Genomic DNA, 24,333 nt, shown 5'->3' with positions numbered 1-24,333 from the left:
GTATTATTCTTTGTTCCTTTTTTGATAATCACATGCAATAGAATTTCCTTCATATGGCACAAGCTTATAGAAGTACTACAAACATGAGATATGTAAAGTTGCAAATTTTGTGCATCACAAATATCAGTAATTAAAAAACAATTTTATCAACAATGTTAGAGAAAGATCTGATTGAATTTTTCTGTTCTCTTCATAGAAAATATTACAAAATCACTGTAAATTCACTGTACAGGATATCCTATAAATCATAAAGAGCATGAAGCTAAGAAACGGTATTACAGAGTGTCAGGCAATAATAAAACTTTCAATTTTTCTGGAGTATTGTGTTATGGTATTTGTCAACTTTGTAAAATTTGTAATTTGTTGGTATTTCTTTTTTTTTCATTATAAATAACCAAATCTCACTATTCATAGGTTCCATATTTGCAAATTTGCCTACTAGCTAAAATTTACTTGCAACTGCAAAATCAATACTTGAGGTGCTCTCAGGGTCACTTGTGGACACATACAATATAGTGAAAATATGAGCTGCCTGAAGCACACAGTTCTCAGCTGAGGTCAAACAAGGTAGCATTTTGCCTTCTGGTTTTAGCTGTCATACTACAAACAAGCATTCTTTTTGCAGTCTATACAATGCTTTTTGCATTTTTGTGCATTTGTTGACAACTTTACTGTTTAAAAATGACCCCTAAACATAGTGTTGAAGTGATGTCTAGTGTTCCTAAGCACAGGAAAGCTGTGATATGCTTTACTGAAAAAATATGTGTTACATAAGCTTCATTCAAGTATGCCTTGCAGTGCTTTAAGCTATGAACTCAATGTTAATGAGTCAATGATATTATATAAAATGTTTTTAAATGGAAACACACATAGCATAAGGTTATATATTAATTGGTTGGCAAAAAAGGTGTGACTAGATTTCCAGGAACCCAAGAGCTGTGGTTCACTAATTCAGTGTTTATGGTGACTTTATAGAACATAATGATACAAATAATGAAACTTGACTGTAACTATTTACTTTAATATTTAATTCTGTATTTGTATTCCTTTTTATAAAAGAAGAGTGCCAAAAACTGTAGAGATTTCAGGTCCAGCCCCTAGATCTGAATCCACCTCTCGTCAGTACCCTCCTTCTTCCTTTCATGGGAGCTTTGCTACTCCTCAGTATTTTTGCCTTGCTAAAATTGAGAATAGGATTCTGGAAAATGAACTCCTGGCCTGGGACTTCGTAATCAAGATCAAAATCACCAAATGTAACAGTATTCCTATGTGGAAACCAGACCTGCTTTAAGATTTGGAAAATTGTTTCTATAACACTGTGTATATTGTAACCTAAGGCAGAGTCAAATTATTGTGAAATTTGCCATTTCTTAGGAAAAAAAGAGTCATATTTCCAGAAACAGAAACTGAGTAACATTCAAAACAAGTAGATGTTAGGTTGATAGACCTATATTAAATAAAATTTAATTTAAGTTCAACATATTCAAAAAAAAGTAAAGAGGATAAAATATTAGGTAGGGGAGTAGCACCCAGAATGTTGTCAGTTGCTTATTTTTTTCTAGGTAATAGATGTTAAGAACCTCACATGCATTCTCTTATATACTTCTACTAAGGAATGATGTTTTATTTTATTTTATTTTATTTTATTTTATTTTATTTTATTTTATTTTATTTTATTTATTTTTTTTTTAAATTTTTATTTATTTATGATAGTCTCACAGAGAGAGAGAGAGAGAGAGAGAGGCAGAGACACAGGCAGAGGGAGAAGCAGGCTCCATGCACCGGGAGCCCGACGTGGGATTCGATCCCGGGTCTCCAGGATCGCGCCCTGAGCCAAAGGCAGGCGCCAAACCGCTGCGCCACCCAGGGATCCCAGGAATGATGTTTTTAAAAAGCCTTTCTTAAACTAATATTATACCATATGTTAACTAACTGGCATTAAAAAAAAACTTGGCAGAAAAAATAAACAGAAGTTAAACACACACACAAAAATGCCTTTCTTATCGATAATTAAGAAGATATGAATATATAAGAAATATGTAAACTTAAAAACAACAAAATGCTGGGGTGCCTGGGTGGTGTAGTCAGTTAAGTGACTAATTATTGGTTTCAGCTCAGGTCAAGATCCCACCATGGTTGTGAGATGGAGCTCTGCATCAGAATCCACGCTCAATGCACATGCTTCAGATTCTCTCTCTCTCCCTCTGCCTCTCCTGCTCATAATCTCTCTCTTTCTCTCTCAAATAAATATTTAAAAAACAACAACAGCAACAACAACAACAGAGTGCTGGAATAGTTGTGCTGACTACACTGCTAGGAATTTAAAAAATTCCTCCATAACCACTGGACATCTCAAAATGTTTTGTTTTGTTTTTTTAAGATTTTGTTTATTTATTCATGAGAGACACAGAGAGAGAGAGAGGCAGAGACACAGGCAGAGGGAGAAACAGGCTCCATGCAGGGAGCCCAATGTGGAACTCAATCCCAAGACCACGGGATCATGCCCTGAGCCAAAGACAGATGCTCAACTGCTAAGCCACCCAGGGATCCCCTTCAAAATGTTTTTAAACTCTTGCTAAGAAAACCTAAAATCCCAAATCAGACTTTGGCAAAGATTTTAAAAGAAGGAACTAAATTTGTGATTCACTATATTGTTATGCTAATATTAAGTTACACTATTTAATTAAGATAAGTGGCTTTTAAGAGAATACTGCAAAAATGGCATCCAAATTGAAAATGACTAAATAAATGTGTCTATTTTGGTATGACATGATAATTTATGTGGTAAACCTGATGGAATCTACAAAAATGCTACTAGAATTAATGTATGAGTTTAATAAAGTTGTAGGATACAATATCAATATACAAAAAAATCAAGCTTTTATATGTTGAGGTCATTTCCTTCTGTTCCTATTTTGTTCAGTCTTTTTATCATGAAAAAGTACTGGATTTTGTTGAACATTTATTTCTGCAGCAATCAAGATGGTCAAATGGGTTTTTTGCTTTATTTTGATGATGCAGCATATTATAGTGATCAATTTTCATATGTTGAACCATCCTTGCATTCTAGGAACACATAACAGCTGTCTGTCATGAGGCTGGGAGTATGGGGTGGGTAGCTGCTGTGGAACTAAGAGAGGAAATTAACCAAACTTAACTGCAATTTATAGTTGAAGATTTCCCCTGGAAGTTATAAGCCTTCAACTGACTCCAGAGTTCCAAAATAGTTATATTACATAGTTTCTGCAGTGCAACTGATGTCTAGGTGAGGAGACAGATTCTTGGTGCTTCCCACTCTGCCATTTCTTGGAATTCCTCCCCAGATAATCAATTTTTGATTAGCACATTAAAATGTGCTTGGCAATCAGAGAAATTTGATCGATGACTGGTTATTTGATTATATTAAAGAACTATTCTTAGTATGCTAGGTGGAGTAATAGTACGTGGTTATGTTTTGGAAAAGTATCTTAAACTTTTAGAAATTTATTCTGAAACATTTATAAATAAAATGATAAATATCTGGGATTTGCTTCAAAATGATCCTGGAGATGGTAAGGACTGGTGGCAGTATAGATGAAACAAACTGAGCATGAATTCATAATTATTAAAGCTGGATAAGGCGTACATAGGGGTTCACGAGTCTCTCATTGTTATATATGTTGAAATTTTCCATAATAAAAAATATTTAAGGGATAATAAAAAAGCCTGTAGCAAAATTAGTGTAATAGGTGAATTAATAAAAAGATCCAAATAATGAGACAGAAACATAAACCTCAAAACAAAACAAAACAAAACAAAACAATGGGAATTAAAAAAACAATGTGTGCGTGTGCAAGTGTGTATATCTGAGGATAATTAATTCAGAGATACTCTGAGAATGTTACTAAACTTTAAGCTTTCCAAGAGCAGACAACATACCCTATCTGTTTGTTCACCATCCTAAATCCTCAGCAACATACCTAATGTCTAGTACATCCAAATACTTACTGAATAAACAAACAATTCAATCAGACCTATGCTCCCATATGCAAGGACTCTGTAAAATCTGTAAGAATTCAAGATAGTGTGGTTTTTAATAATGCTTAGAAAACTAACTTTAATAAATTTTCCTTTTTTCTCATCACCACCTTTGTCCATCGACTTTTAGTATAACAATTCCCCTCTTTCATTTTATGAAAGCTATTCTTGATGTTGTATCTACTTACCACTTCTTGTTCCTCCCTCATCAAACCTGTTTATATTCTTGTTCTTGGGAAAGATATTCTCCTTCTCAGTATATTCTTAAGTCTTAGATCTAAGAAACTGTCTACTTTTCTCCATTTGATCTCTTTAAAACTAATAATTTCTTTCAAACAAGGAAAGGTTGTGAAAGTTTCTACCTACTCCAGTCGTTTTATATATTTAATTAACATCTTAATACAGCTAAGCTAATGACTTTGCCTAATGAGTTATAAATATTAGTACCTCTGACTTTATTTTTAGTTTTCATCCTTGTTGGTCAGAAATACAAGTGTTACCTGAATCACTCAGTAGAACACATTTTACAACTCTGAGAATACCTGATGATGGGTTTGATCTCATGTTCAGTACACCAGCAGACAAATAAAATTTATAGTTATATTCTAACTTTATTTATTTTATTTATTTGAGAGAGAGAGAGAGAGAGAGAGAGAGAAAGGGAAGAGCACAAGCAGGGAGAATAGCCAAGGGAAGAGCAGGGAGCCCGATGCAGGGCTCGATCCCAGGACCCTGGGAACATGACCTGAGCTGAAGGCAGACGCTTAACCAACTGAGCCACCAGGGCCCCTCGCCTTAAATCTATTTTATTTATTTTATTTTATATTTCTATTTATTTATTCATGAGAGACACACAGAGAGAGGCAGAGATATAAGAAGAGGGAGAAGCAGGCTCCCCGTGGGGAGCCTGATGTTGGACTTGATCCCAGGACCCCGGGATCACGCCCTGGGCCAAAGGCAGACACCTAACCACTGAGCCACCCGGTGCCCCGCATTAAATCTATTTTAAAGAATTTGTTTTGTCAAAGACAAATGTGTCTACATTTTGTGTTGGGAGTTAGGGTTTCTTCAAAATCTGAAATACATGTTTAATAGCCCCAACAATGCATTCCTAGTATGACCTGGCCACTTTCCATTTTATAGACCATCTACAGTTGCTGGAATCCATACAGGAAAAGAGAAATTACTATTTCTCTAGCCAGTCTGTTATATTTGAATGGAAAAAACAAATGTCTATCGTCATTTAAGAAGTAGAATACTTGTTTTCTATTTGCACATCTTTTACTATTCTATGAAAAAAAGGAAAATTATCACCCTACTGATTTCCAGTAAAAGTCCTATTCACAACATAAACAAATCCCTAAAAAAAGGACATCTTTGTTACTTTTTATATGCTTTACTTAGAGTCCACTGAAAATGGGCTCAATATTACTTAAATAGTCAACTTTGGGTCTAGGTAGAAAAAAAATCAACCTGAACCAGAAATTAAATTAACTTTAATTTCAAGTTAAACTGGGAAATGCTTTTTGCCATAAGCTATATGCCATAACTAGTAGCACTCACCACTGTGAATTCAAACTGTTTCAAACAAGTTAAGAAACAAAGGCATTGTGATCTCTATCATTCAGTGTGTTTAATATAACCAGACTAGAATTTAATATGAGCTAATTAGAAGCCACAAAGTAAATTCTAATAACAGTAATGAAAATAGAATCTCTTCCATGTCATTCAAAAGTCTAGAAAAATGACTTATATTATGGCAAAATGTGGACTCATAATGACAATATCAGCAATGTATAGTTTTTAAAATGAGCCTGGAATTGATATCAGAAACTAGATTTCAAAATACAAAAACAGCACTTTCTCAATTTGTTATCATTACACAGCACACTTGTAAAGACCACCACAAAATGGTACTTAAACCAACCCAATATTACATGGTTACTTTATGGATAAAGAACATTTTAGGTAAACATATAGAAGACAAACACCTTAAGAGAATTACTTGCTCCATTCTACTAGAGCCTAACAGCATATTCAAGGTTGCTCAATAAGATTATTATAATCTTTTAGTCAGTTTAGTCTTTTTATACTACACCATAAGCCCTTCAGCTCTAAAGAGAAAATAATTTTAACTAAGACAACCATAGAACTTTGTCCCAATGAAGTCTAGTTGCCATAAGTATTTTTTTATTTTCTAGTATCTTTTGTGAAATGGCTTCTCCTAAGTAAAACCAAGATATAAAATTAATGAATGAAAATCTAAAATGGAGACTAAACTTGACTGAACTACGTGACTAAGTCAAGCAGCATTTTCATGGGACATAATAAATGTCAATGGGTTGGAATTGCAAAAAGGCTTAGATTTAAACTGAAACCTATTATTGATTAAGATAAAGGCTTAATGCAGGTTGTTTCTTTGACCAGGTTTTGTATTACACTTTAAATAAATCAGAGTTTAGAAAATTTTACAATTGCACCCAAAACCATAAGACACCTAGGAATAAACCTAACCAAAGAGGTAAAGGATCTGTACTCTAAAAACTAGAACACTTATGAAAGAAATTCAGGAAGATATAAAGAGATGGAAGAACATTGCATGCTCATGGACTGGAAGAATAAATATTGTGAAAATGTCCGTGCTACCCAGAGCAATTTATACATTCACTGCAATCCCTATCAAAATACCATGGTCTTTCTTCACAGAGTTGGAATAAATAATCCTAAGATTTGTATGGAACCAGAAAAGACCCCAAAGAGCCAGAGGAGTGTTGAATAAGAAAACCCAAGCTGGAGGCATCACAATGCTTGACTTCAAGTTGTATTACAAAGCTGTGATCATCAAGACAGTATGGTATTGGCACAAAAACAGACACACAGATCAATGGAACAGAATAGAGAACTCAGAAATGGAGCCTCAACTCTATGGTCAACTCATCTTCAACAAAGCAGGAAAGAATATCCAATGGAAAAAAAGACAGTCTCTTCAACAACTGGTGTTGGGAAAATTGGACAGCCACATGCAGAAGAGTGAAACTGGACCGTTCTCTCACACCATACACAAAGATAAACTCAAAATGGTTGAAAGAGCTAAATGTGAGACAAGGATCCATCAAAATCACAAAGGAGAACACAAGCAGCAACCTTGTTGAAGTTGGCCACAGCAACTTCTTGCAAGACACATCTATGAAGGCAAGGGAAACAAAAGCAATAATTAACTACTGAGACTTCATCAAGATAAAAAGCTTCTGCACAGCAAAGAAAACAGTCAACACAACTAAAAGACAACCTACAGAATGGGAGAAGATATTTGCAGATGACATATCAGATAAAGGGCTAGTATCCAAGATCTATAAAGAACTTATCAAACTCAACACCCAAAAAACAAACAATCTAGTCAAGCAATGGGCAGAAGACATGAACAGACATTTCTCTAAAGACAACCTACCCATGGCCAACAAGCATATGAAAAAATGCTCCACATCACTTGGCATCACGGAAATACAAATCAAAACCACCATGAGATACCACTTTACATCGGCGAGAATGGCTAAAATTAACAAGACAGGAAACAACAAATGTTGCTGATGTTGGAGATGTGGAGAAAGGGAAACCCTCATGCACTGTTGGTGGGAATGCAAGCTGCTACAGCCACTCTGGAAAACAGTGTGGAGGTTCCTCAAGAAGTTAAAAATAGAGCTACCCTATGAACCAGCAATTGCACTACTGGGTATTTACCCCAAAGATACAGATGTCATGAAATGATGGGACACCTGCACCCCAATGTTCATAGCAGCAATGTCCACAACAGACAAACTGTGGAAGGAGCCATGATGTCCTTCAACAGATGAATGGATAAAGAAGATGTGGTGTGTGTGTGTATATATATATATATATATATATATATATATATATATATATAGATGGAGGAGGTGGATGGGGGAATAGGGTAACTGGTGACAGACATTAAGGAGGGCATTGACGAGATGAGCACTGGGTGTTATACTACATGTTGGCAAATTTAAATAAAAATAAAATAATGCTTACTAGTAATAATGAGAACTGATACTAAATTTCATCAAAATGAGTAAAAATCTAGTAAAGCTTAAAATGATTTCAACTGTCCGGACCAATCACTGAAGTAAATTATAAAATCATCTGAATTATTTATTAGGAATACAATAAGGTATGACTAAAATCTCCCAAACAGATTTGAACTATTAAAAACATTTTCTCTTATTGCACCTTTTTTTTTTTAAGATTTTTTATTTATTCAGGAGAGAGAGAGAGAGAGAGAGAAGAGAGAGAGAGGCACAGACATAGGCAGAGGGAGAAGCAGGCTCCATGCAGGGAGCCCGACGTGGGACTCGATCCTGGGACTCCAGGATCACGCCCTGGGCTGAAGGCAGGCGCTAAACCACTGAGCCACCCAGGGATCCCCTCTCTTATTGTACCTTTTCCCTATTATTTCCTTGTTAGCTATAAATTATTATCATTCTTTATATAACTGCTGCCTGATAGGCCAAATAAAAAGAATCTTGTAAATTCTCTATTAAGTTATGTAAACTACTTATTTTTATGTAGAATACAGGTATCAAAGGTCAAGGTTTTTTTTTTTAATATTTTATTTATTTATTCATGAGAGACACAAAGAGAGAGAGAGAGGCAGAGACACAGGCAGAGGGAGAAGGAGGCTCCAGGCAGGGAGTCGGACACGGGACTCGATCCTAGGTCTCCAGGATCACACCCTGGGCCAAAGGCAGCGCTAAACCGCCAGCCGGGCTGCCCAAGGTCAAAGATTTTTTTCTTTATCCTCCTTTACACTTGATTCTAGCCAAAAGACCAAGAAGCTATTATCGTCCTTTACATATTTATTTTCTAGTATAGTACTCAGTTTCTAAGCCTGTTGATGTCTTTTGGGATTTAAGTTGCTTAAATAGCCTTTTTACAATAGTATTTCACTTAAAGCAATGGTTTGGGAACACCAGTACATTTGAATGCCAAGAAAAGTTATAACAAGAAAAAAATGTAATCACTTAAAAAATATGTATAAATAGCTGACCTCATCTGTAAACTCTCTAATTCATTTAGTTGAACCAGTCAAATCATTCTTTTTAAAGTAGCTGCTGTGCTTTTCTAAACTGGGAATAAAAGTTCCAGTCAGAGAAAGCATTCTTTACTAACATAAGTGCTTAATTTTGTTGGAGTGGGAGAAAGGACTCTTATTTACCTGTAGCCAAAGAAGGAAAAGTGCAAGTGACTGGCATTGTTAATCTCTAACAAATAATATGTTAAAAATATAGTTCCTGAATTCAAAGAGCTTTTGGACTAGATGGAAAAAATGATCATGAATACATTAAATAATTAAAGAAAAATATTTTTCTGAAATATGTTTTTTCCTACTGAGATTTTCCTCATCTCCTTGAAGAAAAGCATGAAAGTAAGCATCTGTTAAATGGCAATATTTGAAAGTGAAAGCAAGGTCCAACTGAAATGCTGTTTTGCTCTACTCTAAAAGATTAATAAAGCCAACATGGTTTGAAATCATTAGCATGATTTACAAGTGAAATTCTCTAATATAGAACCACAGAAATCAGCACATAGAGGATCAGATTTGCACTACAAGTAAAAGCACTTGGACAAGGAGAAAAAATAAACTAAAGCAGGTGGCAGGTACTTGTTACAGTATGCAGAGCTCAACTACGACCAAATCATAGTTTAAATATAACTTTTGTTGAATAAAATCTAATGAATATGTGGAAATGGAAGAAACTCAGAAACTATAGTTATTTCCATTTTAAATGAGGATGATAGTTCTGCACCACCAGCTGTTTATAGTTCATTGAATGAAGTTCTGGTTGATAGGAGATAATTACCTCTTCCCTACAGGAGGCAAGTGTTTCTCATTCTGCAGACACCCCTGATAAATGGTCATGGGAGTATGAGACCAAGACAGCATGCCAAGATCAGTTTGGTTTTTAATGATCTCTTTAAACACTTGATTTTCTATTTTTTTCCTATGTAAGTTTAGGAAAACGTGCACCTTGAAATATAGAGAATTAGGTCACTGGCTATTATTTTGCTTTTACAAGGCACTTCAACCTTAGAAGGAAAGCAGAGTGACTGAACACAGAAAGTATACCATCCATAGTATTAGAAATGGATGGGCATGGTTCCAACTTCAAGCATTTTGAAGTTACTTACTAATTCATTGTTTACCCCAAGACTATTCTTTAAGTTCCCTGTCAGATAACAATGCGCCCATCATCCCAGTCACTTCAGCTCTCTCAGCCACTTGGAAGGGCCTATCAATTATACCTTCCCAGTCTCTCTCAATTTTGTCTCTTCATTTCCAATTCAAATTGACACACACCTCCATATTTCTCATCTGCAGGGTGGTCCTCACCTCCTAAATGGTCTCCTTGCCTCTAGTCTCTTTCTATACTATTCCAGTTCAGCCAAAATAATACTTTCGAATTAATAGCAACACCCTCATCATGCCACTCTTAGATGTAAAAATTTTTCAAAAGTGGGTTGTAATTCCAAAATGGAGAAAAGCATATTAAGCAAAAATCCAAAATTTAAAAAGTAAACCACTTCTGTTATTAGAAATAGTTAAGATTAGGTATGCATATTAATAAGAGAAGAAAACACAAAAAATAAAGAGAATACATTTAAAAGGGCCTAGGACTTGAGGCTGTTTATTGTTAAAATGATGTTTTTGCAACAAATTCTCTCAGCAACCACTTGCTGCTTATGCAACATAAAGCTTAACCGGCACCCAAAGAACCCTGCAATTTGGCTCCCAAACCTACCTTTTCTAGCTTATTTTATACCCCACCTATTCATACAACCCAAAACTCCAGACAAATTAAAATATTCCATTACTCAATGGGTTCCTGTCCTGCACTTTCCCGGCTATGGACTATTATTCATATCATATGCTCCAGCTAGTATACTCTTTTCCATTTCTATGTGTCTAAATCCTACCTAATCATCCTTTTTAGCTCAATTCAAATAGCTTTTCCACAAAGCTATCCCTGACATCTTCTTCCTCCAATGAACATTTCACCTGTATGTCGCACATAAAATACCACTTTCTACTTTGCATGGTAGTGTGTGTGTGTGTATATGTAAGCAGTAGCTCCTTTAAGGCAGGGACTTTGTTTTAGCCGTCTTTGTATTGTACTGGAGATATAACATAGCATCTTTCTGAATAAATACATAAAATGAGTAAATACTTTTAAAAAAAAAGGGCTAGAAAGACTAAAAACCAACATCTCTTATATGCTTATATGATTTTCCTTCTTTTCTCACTCAGGTTTACTTCTTTACCTAATTTTCTTACCTGAAGGTATGTTATTCTCCGCTGGACCAGGTCTGTCAGATCTTTGGCCTCTTTTTCCCGCCAATCACCTGCTCCATCTGTTTGACTGAGGTAGTATAGATCCGTCATTATAGACCTATAGACAAACAACATTTGGAGGTCTAACTTATTTGTACTTCATCATAGGATTACACAGAGTCATAAGAAGAGAACCAAATTCTTCATAAAGATTGGTGCTCACACTGATGCTAGTTCTTTTTTTTTTTTTTTTTTTGATGCTAGTTCTCTTCCTTTATTTTCTATTAAGACTGTGAAATTCAACAATTAGTTCCTAACATCCAAGATTCATTCCTTCAGTAAATTTCCACTGTTGAGAAAAACATGCTGGTTTTTCCCATGCCAGTCAGCTGCATTTATTTCCCAATGCAAAGTGCTACAGACATTGGGGGAAATGGAAACCCACAGCAAAGAAATAGGTAAATTAATATAAGGGAGAGAAATAAGTTGGTGCCAGTATTTGAATACTACATCTTTGTTCTCTCTGTCATTTCCTTTCCCCACTTAAATGATCTCTTCATACATAAACACTCTGAGTGGTTGGAATAAAAGATAGAGGAAAGTTCTGACATAAGTCTTAAACAATGGTCCAAACCAAGGTTCAGCAAACATTTTTCTGTAAAGAACCAGATAATACATATTTCAGGCTTTGTGGGCCTCTGTTGCTTTTGTAGCAGGAAAGCTGCCATAGACAATATGTAAATGAATGCATGTGCCTGTTTTCCAATAAAACTTTATTCATAAAAACAGGCTACGGGCCAAATTTGGACCTTTGGGAGGTGCTTAAGTCATGAGGGCGGAACCCTTATGAATGGGATTAGTGCTCTTATAAAAGACCCCACAGAACTCCCTAACCCCTTCCGCCATATGAGAACACAGTGAGAAAGTGCTGTCCATGAACAAGAAAGCAGGTCCTTACCAGATACCAAATATGGACTAGATCTTGGACTTCCTGGCTCCAGAACTATGAGAAATAAGTTTCTGTTGTTTATAAACTACACAGTCTTTGTTATTTTTGTTGTAGAAAGCTGAACAGACTAGGCATTGCTATTTACACTACAATGCCTCAGAGTTGTTTTAGAGCTTTTACCTTGTATATGAAGAGTGCCTATGAATAGTTCTACAACTAAGAGAAAGTAACTATTGGGTGTGGGTGACATGGTACTGACGGCCAGTCAGAAAAATGATCCAATACCCAGTGCCTTACAGGACTCTTGTTTGATCAGTGAGAACTCATTTAGGAGATAATGAAGCTAGCCTTTAAAAATTGTGATTTACCTAGGAGTACATGGCATAGTCTTAATTCTCTGTTATTCCTGGCTCTTAACTAGTTGCTAAACCATTTAATAAAAAACCAATAACACCACACAGGAAAAACTAAAGTCTTATTTACTATCATAGAAAATTATTTAAAGGGATGCCTGGGTGGCTCACTGGTTGAGCATCTGCCTTTGGCTCAGTTTGTGATCCTGGAGTCCTGGGACTGAGTCACACATGAAGCCTGCTTCTCCCTCTGCCTATGTCTCTGCCTCTCTGTGTCTCTCATGAATAAATAAATAAAATCTTAAAAATAAAAAAGAAATTAACTTATAGTCTTACACAATGGATAGAGGTTCAACTTTTAAGTTTTTTCAGATTATAAAACTGAGGCCCCTGTGGATTTTTAGGTAGCCTACAGTATTTTTATAACGTTTTACATTTTTTAAAAAAGATTTTATTTATTTATTCCTGAGAGACACAGAGAGAGAGAGAGGCAGAGACACAGGCAGAGGGAGAAGCAGGGTCCATGCAGAAAGCCCAACGTGGGACTCGACCCCAGGACTCCAGGATCACGCCCTGGGCTGAAGGCAGGTGCTAAACCGCTGAGCCACCCAGGGATCCCTAAAGTTTTACTTTTATTAGGGGAAATGTCACTACCCATAAGAAATTGTGTGAGTTGATCATGGAAACACATGAGAAGTCTTAGACTATAATGGTGCTACAGGGCTCTGCTGGAAGTTTATTTAAATTAGTTTCTCAGGGTCTATTTATTTTATTTTTTATTTTTTATTTTTCTTAAAGATTTTATTTATTTATTGATAGAGACAAAGAGAGAGAAGCAGAAACATAGGCAGAGAGAGAAGCAGGCATCATACAGAGAGCCTGATGTGGGACTCGATCCAGGGTCTCCAGGATCATGCCCTGGGCTGCAGGCGGCGCTAAACCACTGCGCCACCGGGGCTGCCCTCAGGGTTTATATATATATATATATTTTTTTTTTAAATTTATTTGAGAGACAGTGTGTGCAGATGTGTGAGCAGGGGGGAGGGGAAAAGGAGAGAATCCTCAAGCAGACTCCCTGCTGAGGGTGGAGCCCACAGAGAGCTCAATCTCAGGATCCATGAGATCATGACCTAAGGCAAAACCAAGAGTCAGATGCTTAATGGATTAAGCCACCCAGTTTCTCAGTTTTTTTTTTTTTTAGTTCCTCAGTTTTATAAGCCTCTGCCCCATCACTCTCATCATGATGATTATTTTTTATACCTCATAGGTTTCATCATATCCAAATATGGTTATTGGTTATTTGCTTTTTTCTGCCTATTAAATATGAGCGATCTCAAAACCTGTTATAAGCCTCAACCTTTTTTTTTTTTTAAAGATTTATTTATTTATTTATCCATGATAGAGAGAGAGAGAGAGAGAGAGAGAGAGAGAGAGGCAGAGACACAGGCAGAGGGAGAAGCAGGCTCCATGCCGGGAGCCCGACACAGGACTCGATCCCGGGAGTCCAGGATCGCGCCCTGGGCTAAAGGCAGGCACCAAACCGCTGAGCCACCCAGGGATCCTGTAAGCCTCAACTTTAAATAGCAGTACTCTTTCTGGAGATGTAGTATAGTGGGATAAATAAGCAGTTTACAGGCAAATGCCTATTGAAGGAAAAAAAGGAAATCCAATATGCTCTGCATGGCTTTAACATTAAACCTACACATACTCATTGACAAACAGCACTACATTTCATTTCACTGTATACAGGTAAAAACTACATTAGGTCTAATTTGGAGGTGAGAGTTCTTTGAAATATAAAAATTGGCTCAGTTATGCTTTCACATCATAGTAAGCAAGCCATTCTTTAACCAGTGGGAATAAAAGCTAATCTCTGTATCTTTTAATAAATTAGAAAAAATAATGAATGTTTTTACCAAATTACATCAGTACTAAGTCTTGGCAATTAATTCACATCAATCCCTACCTGTTAAGAAAATAGGATAACCAAGCTTATAATTAGAGAGCCAAATATCAAAAAAAGAAAAAAGAAAAAGAAAAAAGTGCACTAATTTTTTATGATAACACAGAGTCTCAGCTACTCTATTCCAAGAGTCAACTAAAATCAAGCTTGCTTTTAAAATCTTTTTTCTTGGCTTTTCTGTTAGAGACCATGTAAGGAAGACAAGCCCAGGAAACAATCTTATTTTTATTTTTTATTCTTTTTAAATATTTTATTTATTTATTTGACAAAGAGAGAGGGAGCCAGAGAGCACAAGCAAGGGAAACAGCAGAGGGAGAGGGAGAAGTGGGCTCCCAACTGAGCAGGGAGCCTGATGTGGGACATAATCCCAGGACCCCAAGATCACGACCTGAGCCAAAGGCAGATGCTTAACCGACTGAGCCACCCAGGTAGCCTACAATCTTATTATTTTTTTAAGATTTTATTTATTTATTCATGAGAATACACAGAGAGGAGAGAGAGAGAGGCAGAGACACAGGCAGAGGGAGAAGCAGGCTCCATGCAGGGAGCTCGTTGTGAGACTCCATCCTGGGTCTCCAGGATCACGCCCTGGGCTGAAGGCGGCGCTAAACCCCTGAGCCACCCAGGCTGCCCTACAATCTTAAATTTAAATTAATTCTTTGCTGATACAATAATATTTAGAAGTTACCATCCCATAAAATTTATCATCTTTTAGCCAAAGACATGACAAAAATCAAATAGAAAGTTATGGATCATTACTGGGAAACAAGGTGACTAAAAGTCATTCTACAGAAATGTTGAGTTTTCAGTGACTACTCAGATTAAATTTCCTAGAAGTGTTCCAAAAGCTGGTAATCTGGCTGTCTTGGTTTAGACTATGAATAGATATCAAGAAATTTGGGAGGTAGGTGGTAAATCTTAAGGTCTGGTATGAGGCCAGGTCAAAGCGTGGGAAATACAAACCCAGGCAAAATACCAGCAGACTAGTGCTAGTCACTTGAGGTAGGGTATAGATGCCTGAAGATAACCAGTAGACTAGAATATAATCTGTGACTCTGAGTGCAAGCCAGCTACGACAGGTATCAAACTTCTACTTCAAAAGCTGGGCTACATTTATGTTTTTTGTATTTTCAGTAAATTTTCCTAGTTCTATATTTTAATACCCATAAAACCATTTTTAAATGTTTCAGTCAGTCTCAATTATGTCAATGAAGAACCACAAGTAGAGTATTTTGTTTATACCTGATTCGAAATGTTAAAGACAAAAATTCCCCTCTGAGGGTGAGCAAAGAGCAGACATAATTCAAGAAAATATCAAGGTGAAGGATCCATCATTTGTTAAAGTAAATGTGACTAAGAGAGGCTATACCACAGAGTCTAACCCATAAGTAAATCTGGATCACGGGCAAGAAAACTTACTTGGGCTTTGTCCAAGGCTGCTTTTACTATGATTTGCTCCTGGGGCAGAAATAAGCAGTGCAAAGGATAAAAATGTCACCAGGAGACAGATAGGGAGACAATGTTCCTTTTGCCTTCCTGGTCTCAAGGAGGAAGTTTAGGACCATCTCTTTTTGACAGCCCACATGGGTGGGGAGGAGTCCAGAAGAGCAAGAACAAAAATAGTTCATACTATCACATAAGGCCATGATTATGCTACTTGATGAGTGATGTCCTACCAACCTCATGTTTAGGTTCTAAACCTTGAAATTCTTTCTACTGAGCACTATAACAGTTTCCCCTTATCTGTGCTTGCCCTGCAGCATCTAAGAGTTTTCTATTTATATCTTCTTTTGGGGCTTTCCTTACGCAGGTCTCCTTAGAACCCACTAGAATCTATAATGTTTCAGTCACTGTGGAAAGTGTTTTATATATTTTCCCACATTTAATCAACACAATGCTATGATAAAAGACTTATATCCCCATGTGTAAAAAAGAACTTAACAATTAAGGAAAAGTATTTTGGAGTAAAATAGCTTAGCTACTTACTTGTGTAAACTCTCTAATTTCTCTAAGCCTGAATATAACTTTATTTATATAATGGGAAATGATAATACTTGCCTCAAAGTATCACTACGCTGATAAAATAAGACAATGAATGGAAAGCCTTTATCACAGTAACTGACATGTAGGAAATCCTACCTAACTATTTTTAATGTCAAATCATTCTTGAGTTTGGAAACCACACTCAAGGAGATGTAAGGTTGGGGGCAGACAAAGCAGAATCAGAGCGATTAGATGAGACACCTTTTCTACCTTTAGATTCTCCTTCCAGTGCAAATTTTATTTTAGGGGAGGGTGTTTCTGAGAATCATGATCTGGTTGATAGAGACTAAGTGATAAGAAGAATAAGGACAACTTCATATGACAATGTTCCCTTGTCCACGGATATTAGGAGGAGTGTTCTAGCAGCACTTAAAAATAAGCCTGATTCCTTAGGAGAAAGACAATCAGACAAAAACACTTTGTCCAAAGAAATTAACAACTGAGGAATGAGTATCTACATTCCAGTGTAATTTAAGTCTCAATCAAATCACATCTCAAAGAACTTAAGGTCTTCCTTGATTCCTTCCTCTGTGTGTGTGTGTGTACGTGAAATAAAAAACAAATAACAGCTTTGAAGGTTCACAAAACTTAACTTTTCAAGAGTGGAAATACCAATTCTTTGACCTTTCAAAGACAGTCTAGTAGCATTTGCCGTATAAAAATAGTGAAAACACAAGCTATTGTGCTATAATAGCTATGATCAGCAGTTCTGATCAAATAAATCTATAAGCTGTTGGCCTACTAATCTTCCCTATAACCAGAGATTGCACCTCTTACCTGAGTTGAAGTCCTTTCCCTTGCTACATAACCCCAATACACAGTATTCAACAGCCAATCAGCATAATTAGCCATAAGTATTATTTATCATTTGGGAAACATCTCACCTCAGTCTTATCAAAGCTGTTTTTTATATTACTGATAATGAGATGATACAGACCAGGCCAGGGCAATGAGATTGCTGCTTTGCCAGATTATTTCTCAATAGTTTCAGACAACTTCATTGAGAAAGAGTTCATCAACCCTGTATGCCCTCCTGTTCTTCAGTTTGAAGTTTAATAATGGCTATAATCTAAAATCAGAAAGAAGTAGCTCCAGGAACTATTTCATAAACCCTGGTGTCTAGCAATATAAGGAATGCAAAAAGAACCAAAGCAACAGTGATTAAGTTAAATATGTCTATAGTCAACCTAAGATGATGGTAAGACAGAATTTCCCATGATATGCCCAGAGGTTAAGGGATGAATATATATAGCTATAAATTCAAGCACTAAAGCTGTACTGCTACACAAATAATAAAATCACGACAATAATAATTACTCTAAACTGTTAATCTCCCTTTTGCTAGTTCAAAGAAGCCACAGTAAATTCATGATCAATATTGTCAAAAGCAGCAGGTAAACTTGGCTGAATTACTATGATGTATGGTAACATGCAATTGCTAGAATGAAATCATCACTTGAAAATCTAGTTTGGCCATGTCTTGTAAATTAAAGAGACACTCAATATATGACCCACAAATCCCGCTCCAGATATTTAATCCAAAAGAAATGAAAATATGTTTCTGCCAAAACATGTATGTTAATGTTTATAGTGGCTTTATTCATAATCACCAAAACATATAAACAACTCAAATGTTCTTCAATTGGTGAATGGATAAACTACCTATGGTACATCCATACAATAGGATATTACTTAGCAATAAAAAGAAATGAACTACCAATACACAAAACAACATGGGTGAATCTCAGATGCATTGTGCCACACTCAAAGCTACACAATGATTGCATTTACATAAAATTCTGGAAAAGGCAAAATTATAGGTATAGGAAACAGACCTAATGACTGCCAAGGACTACGGGATGGGCAGGTGCTGACTACAAAGGAGCATGAGGAAACTTCATGGGTTAATAGCAATGTTCTGTATGTTGATTGTGGTGTTGGTAACAAAACTGCAAGCATTTGTGAAAACTCATAGAACTACAGACTAAAATACATATGTTTTATAGTATATAAATTATGTCACAATAAAACTGACTTAGGAAAAAGATCAATGTTTCTATCAGAACAAAGTTCTAAGAAAGAAAAAAACCCTTTTGAAGAAACAAAAGCCTCTAAATTTGTTCCTATAATTGATGTCTTTCTTTTTTTAAATTTTTTAAAAGGATTTTATTTATTTATTTGAGAGAGTGAGAGAGAGACAGAGAGTGAGATGGAGCATAAGAGGGCAATGGCAGAGGAAGAGGGGACTGAGTAGGGAGCCCAACACTGACACCAGGGCTGGATCCCAGAACCCTGAGATCATGACCTGAGCCGAAGGCAGATGCCCAACCGACTGAGCCATCCACGCACCCAACTGATGTCTTTCTGAACCAAAAGATGACAACAGTGATCATAGGGAAAGCTGAACAAAAACACTAATCGACGCACCCTCTGATTTCTTAGAGAACACAAACTTTTAGTCCAGAGACAACCTATACACTACATTTGGGGAAATGAAAAAGTGAAATGGGAATTTTTGTGCAATGTAAAAATCACCAGAGGCAAACACAAAAGTCTGTTTTAATTCTTACACTTAAAAATCTTGAAAATTATAAGATGGCATATTCTGCATACATACAAATTCTCTCTAATTATACATTCATAACTTTAGGGTTATTTCTCCAATGTCTGGCTGTGCTTTGCTCATTATTTTATCATTGCATTCTAATACAGCTACCTGAAGTGAAATTACTACCCAGTGAAGTTGCATCCCAAGTTCCTTAGAATTTCTGCCTAAGATAACAAAAGAAACTGACTGGGGTACCTTTCCATTTTCTTTTCAGTGAAATATTATTATTTAACATATACTAAAAGGTAGTGTCAGGAATCATAATATATTTAAAACAAAATTCAACTTACAAAAAATTTAACAATGATTTACATCAACTTTAGGGCTCCACACTTTTTTCATTTGTATATTTGCACATATTTTTCTATTTCTATATACAGTCACAAAATACATGCACAAAATAATTCTTTAAATAATAATTTTAATTTAGAAAAGACCTGAAGATTAAATTTTCAAGTAATTTAATCACTCAAACTTTAAACACAAAGAATTCAATAGCCAAAATTGTCCTTTAAATACCACATAGTCTACCCAACTCAAATCCTCTTCAGATCTGCATTATCCTATAAAACTGCATTAAGCAAAGCATACAAGCATACAGCTCCAATTAGCAGAATCATGATGCTCAGAATCAGCTTTAGGGTAGAGAAGCAATAAGGATGGAATTAATCAGCAATTGGTCTAATGGTCTAAATATGGCTAAAATTTTAAAAGGGACTGCTGAATGCCCCTTGAGATTAATGCTTACTTCTGTAGATTAATGCTAAAATGATTCCAATAAACTGATGGATTTTATTTGTAATTTCACTTAAAATAGCAAAACAGTATTTCAAATCTGTACAATATTGGGGATGCTGTTAATATATATAAATCTCTTGGTTGTGGGGTAATTCTTTTCTTCTTCCCAGTGGTAGATTGTGTTAATACAACAATTTTTCTTTTACTGTTCACTAATGAGACAGTAATTGCCATCAGAATCCTACTGGGAATATAGACTTGTATATATAACAGGCCTAAGGACAGGTTTCACTGTATTTATAATGATTCTCAGATACACTGTGTTCCACATGAATACTCCAGTACCAAAATGTTTTCTTTTCTATGGAAGATAAACTGCATATTTTCAGGAATATGTAAACAGGAGAAATAAATTTAACTAGGGAGATCTCAGGTTCTTCTTTCTAAAGCAACTAAGTAGAAAAGAATTAAAAGAAATGTAGCCATTTATTAAAAACATGTGCAACCTTTAATTAGAGATCCTAAAAAGGTGTTATTTTAAAGTCTTTAACGTGTGAATTAGAAACATAACTGCCAGCCTCAGTATGAGTTCCAATGTACTATAATGTAAAACTGCATACTCCAATTATTGATTGTATATGAAGGAAATTTATAGGAAGATATTTTAATGCATTACTGGCTGACACCTTCAGAGTTCACTTAGGGTTATAAAGATTTCTAAAAATACATTTTAAATAATATTTTCCAGTGATATATTTTAGTTGATGAACTACACTTGGGAATTATTGTCCTTAAAATCTTAGGTACTCTTCTTCTAACTATGGTAGGTATCACTTACCATTCAATAGGGAAATTAACAAAAATTCCAGTTTATATTCTTAGAGTATAATCTTTACCAAAGCCCCAATGAAATGTAAAAAAAGAATAGCACCTTTCATGATGTCCCAAATCTGACAGAAATTCATCTGCATGTCTTTGGAGTACATTTCCTTCTAAATTCTTTAATTTCTTTAATTCACTTTGTAGAAAAAACCAGAGCTCTTTAGCTCCATTTTCAATCCTCCTCCTTAGGATTTCATGATCCTTCCCCAGACCTGCAGTCAAAGAATAAATAGTATTAACATTTTCATATTTTGATGAAAGAAAATTTTAATTATTTGTGGTAATATCAACATATTAAAGAAGAAAAAGACTACATAATCACCTACCATTTCTAGTTTGTTTCTTATAATTTTCAATCTGTTCTTTGGCCTTCAAAAGCTGTTCTTCTAAAGCACGAACCCTTCCTGAAGCTGGCGCCTGGTCGATGGGACCTTCTGGTATCCTGTAATTCAAAAAAGAAAATGTAAACATTTCGCTTATAAATTATACAATAAAATTAATGCTTACTTTGCTACAATATATTTATTGGTAACTCTAGAAGTCATAAATCATATATTAGAAGTACAAAATAAAATTTTCTCTCCAAAGGTATAGGATAAAGCATAAACAATGGAATGATACTGAACAAAACCAGAAAAAAATAATCTAGCTCAGATATCTATGACCTTCTAGGAATACAGGAGCCTTTAGGATTGTGTCCTAAAAACTCTCATCATATCACTTAGAAAAACACCACCCGTGGCATAGTGGTCAATTCTCCATTAGTGTCAAGAGCAACAAAGGTGAAAGAGAAGGTGACAAAAAGGCTTAAGGGAAATAAGAAGGTATGAATCTAAACATGTGCGGGTGTTCAAATAGCAAATACAAATTATTTCTGAATTCATCACAATATCAAGTTATGTAAATTGGTGCTTCAATTCATAAACTCATGACCTTAGATTGCTAAGTACTGGTTTTATTTTATTTTTTTATTTTACTTTATTTTTTTTTAAGTACTGGTTTTATAGAAAGGAAAGACAAGAGTAGAAGATGAGCATATTGGAAAAAAAATGAACAGTCTTGGATTATGTAGGTGGGCCTTAATTGTAATCACAAATGTTCCTATAAGAGGGAGGCAGAGGAAGGTTTTACTACAAAAGAAGAGAAGATGGTGTAGCTATTAGCTTTAAAGATGGGAGGACGGGGTCATAAGCAACAAATACAAGGAATGCATCCTTAGAAGCTGGGAAAAGCAAGGAAACAGATTCTCCTCTAGAGTTTCCCAGAGGAATGTGGCCCTGCTGACACTTTGGTTTTGGCCCAGTAAAACTCATGTCAGACTTCTGCCCCCCCAAACTGTAAGAGAATAAATTTCTATTGTTTTGAGCCACAAAGTTTGTAGTAACTATTACGGCAGCAATAGAAAACTAACACACGTTCACATAATACTTACATCCATACATCTATGTATATATTTGCATAATTACTGTCAAGATTAAATAATGGCTGATTTTCTTCCAAAATCTATGGAAGTATTTAGCACAATGTTTGGCAATAAACTATCAGGACCATTGTATCTGGGCTCAGGCATTTCAGAGATGAGCTATAATTGCAAAATATCTGGGTTATCTATTCTTATCACAATCATTTTAAGGGAACTTAATTTTTAAAATATACTTGGCAGAACTTAAATCCAGATGTCAACTCAGTCCTTTGATGCAAAGACTGCAATACAGATTTTTTATACCTTTTTGAATATTTTTTTATATAACAGCCAAATTAACTATTACTTACCTATACCACTTCAGAATAAAGGCTTAGTAAAGTAGCTCTTGGTACAAATCTACCAGAGTAAATGAGGTATTCTGTAATTGTATGCATTAACACTGAACAGCAGCATGAAAAATAACCATTCTCTAATCATGAGTATCCCAGGCTACAAAATTTGAATTACAAAGCCTTAATTTGTATACATAGAGTGAATAATGATAAAATAAACAGAGTTGTTAGGTGCACAATTACCCAATTTATAAGCTCAAATGTGCATACATTCATAAATGAGGCATTTCCTGGTATACAGTTTTTAAAATTTGGCTTTTAATCTCTTTCTGAAGTAGATGGCTGATTTCTAGGAAATAATTTGATAAGAGACTAAAACTACTACCTCTTAGAATTTATTTTTGAGAGCAATATGCCATAGGACAAGCATGTCCTTTTCCAGAACATACCTTAATGACAGAAAATTCCAGACAACACAAAAAAAATATGTCTAGGTTCTCTTCTTCATCTCATTTCCTCTTATATTGATGGAAAAAAATTAGTGTAAAAAAGGCAAGAAAAAACAGCATTAAATCATTTCAGTAGATTTCCATGAAGTACTAAATCCAATCTAATTTTAATAAAACATACATGAATTAGTAATTTATATTACATTATTATATATAATAATCTAATCCAACTGTGGATAAACTACAGATAAAAGTAATAGAGAAGCCAGTGTAAAAAAAAAAAAAAAGTACACAATAAGGACTATTCTTACCAAAACCATTCCAGAAAAGAGTCAATCTGCAAGGACATTATCTGAATATTTAGGATTTGATTTTGTTTTGCATCATACTAACTATGCAAAAGATATATAGGATATCTTCTGGCCAAGATGAAGCACCAGAGATTAAATTTACCATAATGTCTGAAACAACTGAAAAACGAGACAAAATATATGAAATAACAGTTTAATAAAACTGAATCAGCCATTTGAAAGATGGAAAAATAGGTGGTTCCCCACTTCAGTCCCCTTCACGGAAAGGGCAACTAGCAACTATATAGAGACATTTGCAAAGATTCCAGAACATGGTGGTGAGGCTGAAGCATCCACTTTGGTTATAAAAACAAAAAACAAAAAACAAAACAAAACGAAACGAGAAAACCTCATTAGAATAAGATAAGAGGAGCAGTTTCATTTTGACTGCATTTCTCCTCCTCCAGGTCAGTGCAGTGCTACACAAGTGGGTCCCCCCTGGGCCTACAGTTTCTCTAGCGAGAAAAGGAATAGTGCAAAGTGGGTATCAAGCTTCCCTCACATCACTGATGCCTCCTGGAATGTCCACTAAAGAAATGCTTCATGGAGACTACTGGAAGCAACAAGTGAACAAGTGTGCAGATCTTGGCCAACTGCATTCCTGTTAGTTGTGGGGCCTGAACACAGATCTCAGTCCCTGGCTCTGATCATTTGCAGAGCTGAGCTAGTGCCTCTAACTGGCCAGGGAGCTTAAATGGCAATTCTGCTTTGTTTGGGCCCCCCGCTAGAGGGTTATCTTGGTGAGGAGCCCCACCTACACAAGAAGCAAGTCAGCAGCCTGCTCAAATGCTGAGCATAGCCTCTGGCCCCACTTAAGCAGGAAGCCTGCCCTAAGCTGCTGGGTTTTTATAGGGCATCCTATGACACACGAAAGCAGA

The 24,333-nt window shown here is 35.6% G+C and overlaps 1 protein-coding gene across 14 annotated transcripts in view; it reads right to left on the bottom strand.

Annotated features, from left to right (window-relative positions):
• Positions 1 to 24,333, bottom strand: part of FUT8 (fucosyltransferase 8) — a 301,142-nt gene that overhangs the window by 79,930 nt on the left and 196,879 nt on the right. For 13 of the 14 annotated variants that reach the window (XM_072838946.1, XM_072838956.1, XM_072838950.1 and 10 more), the window contains 3 exons: positions 21,225 to 21,340; positions 20,948 to 21,110; positions 11,366 to 11,480 (listed from right to left, as the gene is read on the bottom strand). In XM_072838946.1, coding sequence (XP_072695047.1) covers positions 11,366 to 11,480; positions 20,948 to 21,110; positions 21,225 to 21,340 — 394 coding nt within the window. Of the gene's footprint in view, positions 1 to 11,365; positions 11,481 to 20,947; positions 21,111 to 21,224; positions 21,341 to 23,105; positions 23,175 to 24,333 lie in introns of all 14 variants that reach the window. The other variant, XM_072838959.1, reaches the window with a different exon arrangement.

The sequence above is a fragment of the Canis lupus genome, chromosome 9 (genome assembly GCF_048164855.1).
Source record: "Canis lupus baileyi chromosome 9, mCanLup2.hap1, whole genome shotgun sequence".
Lineage (NCBI taxonomy): Eukaryota > Metazoa > Chordata > Mammalia > Carnivora > Canidae > Canis > Canis lupus.
This window is presented reverse-complemented; position numbering and strand designations above follow the sequence as displayed.